General features: G+C 29.9%; 1 protein-coding gene across 1 annotated transcript; it reads left to right on the top strand.

Annotated features, from left to right (window-relative positions):
• The first annotated feature begins 311 nt into the window (after window positions 1–311).
• LOC25497021 (probable cation transporter HKT6) lies at window positions 312–6387 on the top strand. Its single transcript, XM_013597791.3, has 3 exons — window positions 312–1553; window positions 2818–3048; window positions 5976–6387. Exons 1-3 carry the CDS (start codon window positions 346–348, stop codon window positions 6172–6174), a joined length of 1638 nt encoding a protein of 545 aa, XP_013453245.1. The 5' UTR covers window positions 312–345; the 3' UTR covers window positions 6175–6387.
• The last annotated feature ends 3044 nt before the right edge of the window (window positions 6388–9431 follow it).

Genomic DNA, 9431 nt, shown 5'->3' with positions numbered 1-9431 from the left:
TACTTTTATTCTAATATGAAAAATTCTTTGCCACTCTAAATGATTGAATGTTTAATACATACTCATTAAAACTCTAGGGCATCAAACTAACCAGCTATAGTAGGTAAAAATGGATGATGGTTCAGTGTTGGACCTTAAATATCAGATATACTAAGACAAAACTCCATACAAATTAATTATTATAGGAAAAGACAAAAGTCTATACAAATTATTATAAAAATAAATAAAAAGACATTTAAATAAACACATGATAGCCACATAAAGTGTAGCATTACCCACACGGAAATTATTCTTTAAATACACACACACTCTTGCATTGGAAATCAATCATTGCAACAAATCAAGATGGAGATCTTAGGTTGTTATATGAAAAAGTTTCAACTCCTTTGTAACACTTCATTTCAAAAATTTGCTTGTCTAACCAAATCATTTTTTTTCTTAGGAATATGTTTTTATCGCTTCATCCTCCTAAGAGCAAATCCATTATGTGTTCAAATTCTATATTTCATCTCTATTTCCTTTTTTGGGTTTGGATTTCTCAAAGCTCTAAACCCTTTATATCAAACATCACCTAAAAACTTAGATTTGTTCTTCACATCCGTTTCATCCACCACAGTTTCAAGCATGTCCACGGTTGAAATGGAATTTTTTTCTAACCCTCAATTAATCATCATTACCATCTTAATGTTCATAGGTGGTGAAATCTTTACCTCCATGTTAGGGCTTTATTTCATTAGATTAAAGCTCAAAACTGATCTAGGTAAAATCGATTCTTCTCATGCACGTTTTGCTTTTGCAAACCCCATCATTGTTGATCAAATTCAGATTGAAGTTGAAATGGTCACAAATTCTAACCCTCACATAACTTCCTTATCAAATCCAAACATTAAATCACATGAACCATTGAGTACCACAAGTGAAAATTTGAGGTATTTGTCTATGAAATATTTGGGTTATATAGTTCTTGGTTACATTATAATTCTACATATTATAGGTGTATTTGGGGTGTCTCTTTACCTTGCAATGATTCCTAGTGCTAAACAAGTACTAGAAAACAAGGGTCTAAAAATGTTCACATTTTCTCTTTTTACTATAGTTTCAACATTTTCAAGTTGTGGATTTATTCCAACAAATGAAAACATGGTTGTTTTTAGAAAGAATTCAGGTCTTCTTCTTATCCTCATTCCACAACTACTTCTTGGGAACACATTATACCCTCCATGCTTGAGATTTTGTATATGGGTATTGGGGAAATTCTATAAGAAGAAAGAGTGTAGGTATCTTTTGAACAATGTAGAGGAGGTTGGTTACAAACACTTGTTACATTGGAAACACACTCTTTATCTTATGGCTACTGTTTTTGGGTTTATTATTATTCAAGTTACTTTGTTTTGTCTAATGGATTGGAATTCAGAAGGTTTGAAAGAGTTGAATTATTATCAAAAATTGATTGGTGTGTTATTCCAAAGCATAAATTCAAGACACGCTGGAGAAACTATTGTGGACCTCTCAATTATATCACAAGCAATCTTGGTACTATTTGTCCTCATGATGTTAGTTTCTCTCACTCTCTCTTTCTTTTAAACCACTAATTATTATTATTATTATTATTATTAGGCCATTTTGAATGGGAATACCTAACACAATAAGTGTGTTGAATAGGTAGGCACTCCAAATGTACAACACTAATAAACACACACACTACTATATTTCTTTTCATATCCACATATTTTTTACATTAAAATACTTTTTTATTTCAATTATAATGATATAGAGTTTCATAGAAAGATTTAATTAAAAAAATTGAGGGATTGAATTGAAGAGATTGAATGTTTCTACATGATAATATCAAAAAAATTACAATTGAAGGATATTCATTTGTGTGACCCACTAAAATACACAAATGTAGAGAATTATATGTGGATTCTCTTAGGAGCATCTAAGTCCTTAGCTTGACTAGTCATTTATGTTTGTTTGTAACTAAGGGATCAAAATGTCTAACATTTAACTTAGAGCACTATATAGTTTTCTAATCTTTAAATTTTAAGAGCTGAAAAGTGTATAATGTGTATAATTTAAGGGATTAAAATAAGGATCATGCTAACCTGTGACTTTAAGGCACATGTTAAAGATTTTATAAACAGTAAATATGTATTACAAAACATTAATTTTTAATCTCTAGAAGAATAAATTGGCACAATTTCCTTGATAAAATTTCTATTTTAAGTTCCTTAACATGTGCCTTGAGGACACAAGTTAACATTTCCTTAAAAATAAAAAGAAACAAGTTAGGAGACTTTTAAAGTGTGTAGTGTTTGTAATTAATAAACATGAATGGAGAGAGAAAAAAATACCACATCAAGCACTTTAATCTACTCAATGTGAGACTCCTAACATTGTCGCGCCCTTTAAGAGCCGACGTTCACGGATGCTTTCACTCTATCGAGACACTGACCTGATCGTAGCTCTTTCCTTTTTGAAGGCTTCACTCACATGTTAGTATTCGGTGGAACACCTTAAATTAGCCTATAGATAGTCATTTCTATGGTCCAACTCTCAACGAAAGCACCAATTGTTAGGACTTAAAGTCAATGATGAGAGTCCAACCCAAAAACTAGTCTGTTAGATGAGAGAACCTCCTCACTTAAATATCATATCAAACTTTTTAATCAACTCGATGTGAGACTCCAAACAACAAAAGTAAAATCTAAATAGTATAATTTAGATGACCAAAATAAAATTTAGCATAGTATATAATACTGTTTACTGAGTTATTAATAAATAAGCAAATAATAACCATCATGATAATTTGTACAGGTACCTTCCACCTTACACCTCATTCCTCCCTTGGGAAGACAATGGGAAAATGTCGGAAAGCAGTGAGAGAAAGCAGAATAAGAGAAGAGAAAAAGTAACAGAGAATAAAATATTATCTCGAATATCTTATTTAGTCATTTTCATCATACTAGTTTGCATAACTGAGAGGAAACAATTGAAGGACGATCCACTCAATTTCAATGTCTTCAATATTGCTGTTGAAGTTGTCAGGTTAGATTTATATTAAATATCACCTCTTTAATTCCAACATTAAAAAAAAAAAAAAATCTTTTTTGGGTTTATAATTATTCAAGTTACTTTGTTTTGTCTTCACTTTAAATGAGATATACTTCCTCCGATTATTACTATTATTATTACTATAAAATTTACTTCTTAAATTTATTAAGTAATTTATGTATCTAATATGTATTGTAGACTATATACATTAATTATCCAATTAAACTGGTGAAAAGTAAACTTTTATTAATAATTATGATCGAAGTGGGTATGTTAAAAAATTATAATGATAGGTGACACCATAAATATAATTTTTCTAAGACAAATCCTTCAACCAAATTTGTATTTTCATTAGAATTTTTAATAAAGTGATTGAACTCAAATAAATTTTTCTGAGAAGAATCATTCAGCAAAACTAAAATTTGGTTTCTAGATAATCGGGAGGATAGTTAACATATAACATTGATATATCACAAAATCTATTTAAAATCCACATAGCAGATATTCATAAGAATATACGACTATTAAAAAGTGCGGGTATTCTTAATTAAATATGATTTAAATCATTCTAGTTTAACCTGAGTTCGAATTCAGGTTAAGTGGAGAGTTTGCAGTCTATTTAACTCATACAAAATTTAAATGATTAATCTTTGCAGTTGCACACACAGAAGATACCATTTACACCAAAACAAAATATGATTAAAATCAACATGGCAAATATCGAGTCGAATATATATCAAGTGCGTGTACGATATTCATCTTAGCAGACAAGAGTTATATCAACCAAAACAAGACAACTAGGATTACAACTCATGCATATGCCCACTTTGTGTCATTTATATCCATACATTCTAATCCATGTAGCCTGGTTTTGTTTAGAAGGATAAAACAACCTAATTTTGATTTATAAGTTGTTTTTACTTTTTACACGGTAATTATCATAATTGAAAGGTTGACTATTATAATGTATTCATTAAAAATTAATAGTTTAAATAATTAATTACATGCATGAACGTATTATTGTAAAAAAATAATAAGGTTGTCGCTCCAAGAGAGTAATCTCAATGATCTTGTATTTTACAAAGAAGTTTTCTAGAAAAATGAATACATGTAGAATCTGCTAATAGTAATAGAGCATTAAAAACAAAAGGAGAAGAGCAACTTTAAAGATCTCATGAAGAATATGTTAGAATATAAGTGTGTCTAATATATTAAAGAAAAACATCAAGATATCATGTTACTTGTTTTTTTATTGAGATTCTCATGCTTTTTCTTTTACAAAATATAAAGATTATCTTGCTAGCTACTTGTTGGACTACAAATCACAACACCCCTTAATATTTTTAGGAAAAAAATCACTAATAATACAACAACGAAAATGATTGATGACATAATTTATTTAGCAAAACAAAAAAGATGGATGTCACGATATTAACGCTTTTTCTTGTAAGGAAACGGTTCTTATAATAATTTGGTAAAAAAAACTTCTTATAATAATTACTCCTCGCCGTTCTAAATTATATATCATTCTAATAATTTCACATATATTGAGAAATAAAATTAATTTTATACTACCTCCGGTCCTATTTATAAGAAAAATTTAGGTCAACAAAAGTGAATGTATTTGGACTGAATTTTTAACTAGATACATCAATTTTTGTTGACCCAAAATTCTCTTATAAATAGGACCGGAGGAAGTATAAAAAAAAGTAATTATCAATTATTTTACAAAAATATAATTCACTGATGGTATGAAAAACACAAATTTAAAGAATGTGAAAATAAAAGTAATAAATAGTAAATGACATAATAGAAAAATAAACATTAATTAATCATGATATAGTAAAATGACATATAATTCTGAACAAATAAATTTTGCTAAAATGAAATGTAATTTAGAATAGAGGGATTATTATAGTAATTATTACTACCATCGAAAAAGTCAAGTTCTACATGTCCATCTATCCATATTTTCTCTCTTATATTTTGTTGTATTTTAGATATTGTAATGAAAAGTGAGATTACATGGAAGATAATTATTATACCAGAGACAAAGGTAAATCTAAGAAAGTACTTCCTTCGTTCTAAATTATACGATATTTTGGACATTTTACACATATTAAAAAATGTAATTAATTACGTATGAGAAATATATATTATGAGTTATTTTATGAAATTTTCATTAATACATGGTATGTGAGAGATAAATTAAAGAATTGAAAGTAAAGAGAGTAATAAATAATTAATGGTATAATAGGAAAAGTAACATTGATATTTCATTGGAATTGTAAAACAGCTTTTAATTTGGGACAATTTGTTTTTTATAGAGCGATTTATAATTTGCGACAGAGATAGTATAACATAAACTATAAACAAGGATATAAAGATTAAAACTAACTCATATGTATCTTTATAATATAGGTCAAATATATACTTTTAATTTGTGTGTTGATCATAGAAGCTCCCTTAAATTGGTCTATTAAGTTTAACATTTGTATCATATTGGTTTTTTTAGTTTAAATTGGTCTATTAAGTCATTAAAAGTGTACACCTAGTCCTTTAGATCATGATATATATGCACCATTATCCTTTTTTCATCAAACTCAGTTAAAAGTGTGTATGTGGATGTCTATTTCAAAGTTGGTAAGTCGAAATTCACTGCTCTTGAAACTAAGGTTCATAGATTTATTACCCTGTCTTAATTTAAAAAAAATTGGATCAATTAATTTATTTATAACGTTGTTGATGAAATATTTATCTGTAAAATTAATATTGAATTGAAAAACAATAAAAAGAAGATGTATGTAAGTAATAATATTTGATGCCATAAACATTTTTTGAACGTTAATAATGTTGGATGTAATACACTTTTTAAATGTTGCACGGATAATATAAACACTAACGCATGTTTTGTGTGACAGTGCATATCAGAACGTAGGATTTACTATGGGATACAGTTGTGAACGACAGTTGCATCGAGAGGCAAATTGTGAAAACAAGTGGATTGGATTTGTTGGAAAATGGAGTGATGAGGGTAAGATCATTCTTATACTTGTTATGTTGCTTGGAAGACTCAAGAAATTCAACACGGATGCGGGTAATCCATGGAAACTTCTCTGATTCTTGAATATCAATTCTACCCAACATCAACTCTGATTTCACACAAATGTGTGATCTATGATCGATTTCATATCACTTGTAACCAATGTACAAATTATCTTAAAATGACCAAGGAAATTTAAATGTGTGAAAAATTTATTCCACTTCCACGCAATGTAGCAATTTGAGTGCTATATGATGCTAATAAAGGTGTCAGTAATAAAAATTTAGTCTGGATAAAGTTCTTAGAAAATTATTTTGAAAAATAATTTTTCAAGAATGACATTTTCAATTTTTAAGTTAAGAACAATTATATTTTTAAATTATATCCTCTATATAACAATATATAGATATACAACTCTCAGGTTAATATTTTTTATTTTGCATTTATGGTAGTAATAATAATCAAAACAACAAAATGAGTGAGGAGAGCTTCTTGTGTGTCCAATTTTTTGATGGAGATCGGTCACAATTAAACAGTTGTAGAAACTCAATACTTATAAAAAGATTTGATAAGAATAATATAGTAAGTAAATTGTAATCTCTTTATTTTATTCATTTTTATAATATGTGTGAAATAGTCAAACAAGTCTTTTATTATGTGATGAAAGGAGTATAATTTATGTTTTGAAATATATATTGATAAGAGAGTGATTGTTAGAGTGAATGTTGGGAGTCAACGCAAAAAAGAACACATTGTCCTGGCTTAAGGATTATGCAATTTCGTATGCGGCCATATTAAGAGATAAAGGTAATAAGACATGGCGGCCAAAAGGGAATTTCTTACCCCCACCCTTTCTGTGTTTTGTGACCCTCAAGTTTTTTCATTTTGCATTTATTCGGGTTATATAATTTGAAGCATATTTACGAAATTTTGGATTATATAATCCAAAATCAATCAAAATCCAAAACACCAAAAGTTTGTTGGTAAATCATATTTACTTTGAATTATTTAGGAATATATAAATCGAATGTGTAAAATATGAGTTCAGTCTATATAATCTAAAATGTATCAACATATAGAGTACACATGTTTGCAACTTTATACCTACTTGCAACACACACCAAAACATATTATAGACATACATCAACATATAACACATAACATCCCTCCTCTTACGATGGTACAACATCCCTCCTCGGTACTTTCTAAATATCTGCTAAAAAACTTCTCAGATCAAAGTCACCGACTCCACATGACCATTTTTCATTAACTCAGATTCTAATGTCCTAATGAAATCTAAATGTGGTGCTAAGTCTACATGCAGGTATTCGTAATCTCTACAAGTACTTTTTCTACTGTTGTCTAGGAGGGATTACTTAAAGAGTCAGTAAAACATACAAATGTATCATATATATATATCCTGATATACCACTTCATGTAACTCGTTGATGTATCCCACTCGAGCAACACATGATGTAATAGGTCCTCAGTGGCCAATACATGATCTCAAAAATTGTCGCTTGTTGTCAAGTTGATAAATGCAAATTGCTGCAACATGCACTATGATAGATACTATATGATGACAGTACATCATTACTAGTTTTTTTAGTCATATTTGTGTCTTTTTTGTAATGTTTTGAGAGTCCAATACTTGTATACATGGTTAAATCAGCTCAAGATTCATAAAAGAGAAGTTTTGCTCAAGATTCGATGGACTTGAATCGTGGCACGTTTGAAGCGTAGAATTTACTTGAAGATACTGGAAAAATCGTGGCACGATGGATATGTAACGTGCCACGATGATTTAGTAAATTTGCTGCCACGTCAGATTAATGAAGGAATCTTGCCACGATGGACGTGAAACGTGGCACGATGGTGGGCTTTTCTGAAACCCTAATTCTTTGTCTATAAAAGTCAGATGCGACCAGAAGCTGCGATTTTGGAGACCTAAACAGAGCATAGACGGCACCAGGAAGCTGAAGAACACGCAGTGGATCTCACCCATCTCATAGTTGGTTCTGGTTTATGTATGTTCGCTATTTTCTATGTGTTTGATTGTTTAGTTATGAGTAGCTAAGCTCTTAGATTGATTAAGCCATGAGATGAATCTTTGTGATCTGTGAACCATGTAATTTGTTAAGAACTCTCTTTGACTTCAATGAAAACCTAGTCTTTATTCAGAATTATTTGTGCTTAATGCTTTTCTTATGATTGTTTATATGACTACTAACCCTAGCTTCTTTCAATCACATAAATTGATCTTAGGAATTGAATGACTACTAACCCTAGCTTTTAATCCTGAAATAGTAATTCTGTTTAATTCAACATAGGAACCTAGAGATAGGAAATTGACGATTATGACTTATGAATTAACGTTCTCACCATGGTTCCGCGGTTATTCAATCGGTTTAAGAGATTAAAAGGTTATAACTTAGGAAAGGGTTTTGAGTCAAGAGATTGATCAAAACCACTTAGTTAATCTGTCGTAAAGCTAGGTTAATTTCTTTGAGAGAGAAGAGAGGCAAATTACTCATAGTGAGCAATAGAGGATTCGAAAGGCTTGATCATCTGTTTTAATCCAATTATCAAACCATTTTATTTTCCGTTATTACTTTTTATTGCAACCAAATCCAACTGCCTAGGGCAACCCATAAATTTAATACATCCTTTATTTTAACGAACTTGTTAAGTAGAAATTAACAACGTTCCTTGTGGATACGAACTTTGTGAGCGACGAAGGGGCCGACCTAAGGATACGAACCATAATAGAGGTTTATATTCTTAAACAAGCATGTTTGGTTGTGAGCGACGACAGGGCCGACCTAAGGGGTCTGCCACTAAAGCAAGGGTTTTAAGCCCCTGAGTTTTTTAGGTTTTGTATTAGGCTTCATATTTCGTACGTCAAATTTTGTAAACATGTTCACTCGAAGCTCAAGTGGTATGTGAAAGAGGAGTTATAATATTATCGCAAAGAGGAGGTAAAAGACTCTTTTGTCGCCTTCTCACTAGTAAATAAAAATAGATAGCCAATAGCATCGCCAAACCAACAAGAGGAACAACAATTAGGATAGTTTTTCTCTTCTCTACACAAAACAAATAACATTTGTTAATCTCATAATTTCAATCTAGTATTCCCTCCAGAGAAAAAAAAAATGACCTCAAATCTCATATTTTACATGTAATCTAAATGCACTCGATAATTAATGGTTTGTGATAATGAGGGTCTGTAGATTCTCAATGCATCATTTTGTAAAATCCTTGGCCCCCACTGCTTAGGAGTGATTAAATATCCATGTTTGGATATATATATATATATATATATATATATATATAT

The sequence above is a fragment of the Medicago truncatula genome, chromosome 6 (assembly GCF_003473485.1).
Source record: "Medicago truncatula cultivar Jemalong A17 chromosome 6, MtrunA17r5.0-ANR, whole genome shotgun sequence".
NCBI lineage: Eukaryota > Viridiplantae > Streptophyta > Magnoliopsida > Fabales > Fabaceae > Medicago > Medicago truncatula.
Note: the sequence above shows the minus strand (reverse complement) of the source record. Positions and strands in the feature narration are given on the sequence as shown.

Bases quoted from the DNA above. Each gene is read 5' to 3' on its own strand.
- LOC25497021 (XM_013597791.3), top strand. From the start codon at position 346: ATGGAGATCTTAGGTTGTTATATGAAAAAGTTTCAACTCCTTTGTAAC. The intron at 1,554-2,817 runs GTTAGTTTCTCT...TAATTTGTACAG, and splicing joins GTACTATTTGTCCTCATGAT to GTACCTTCCACCTTACACCT. The intron at 3,049-5,975 runs GTTAGATTTATA...TTTGTGTGACAG, and splicing joins ATTGCTGTTGAAGTTGTCAG to TGCATATCAGAACGTAGGAT.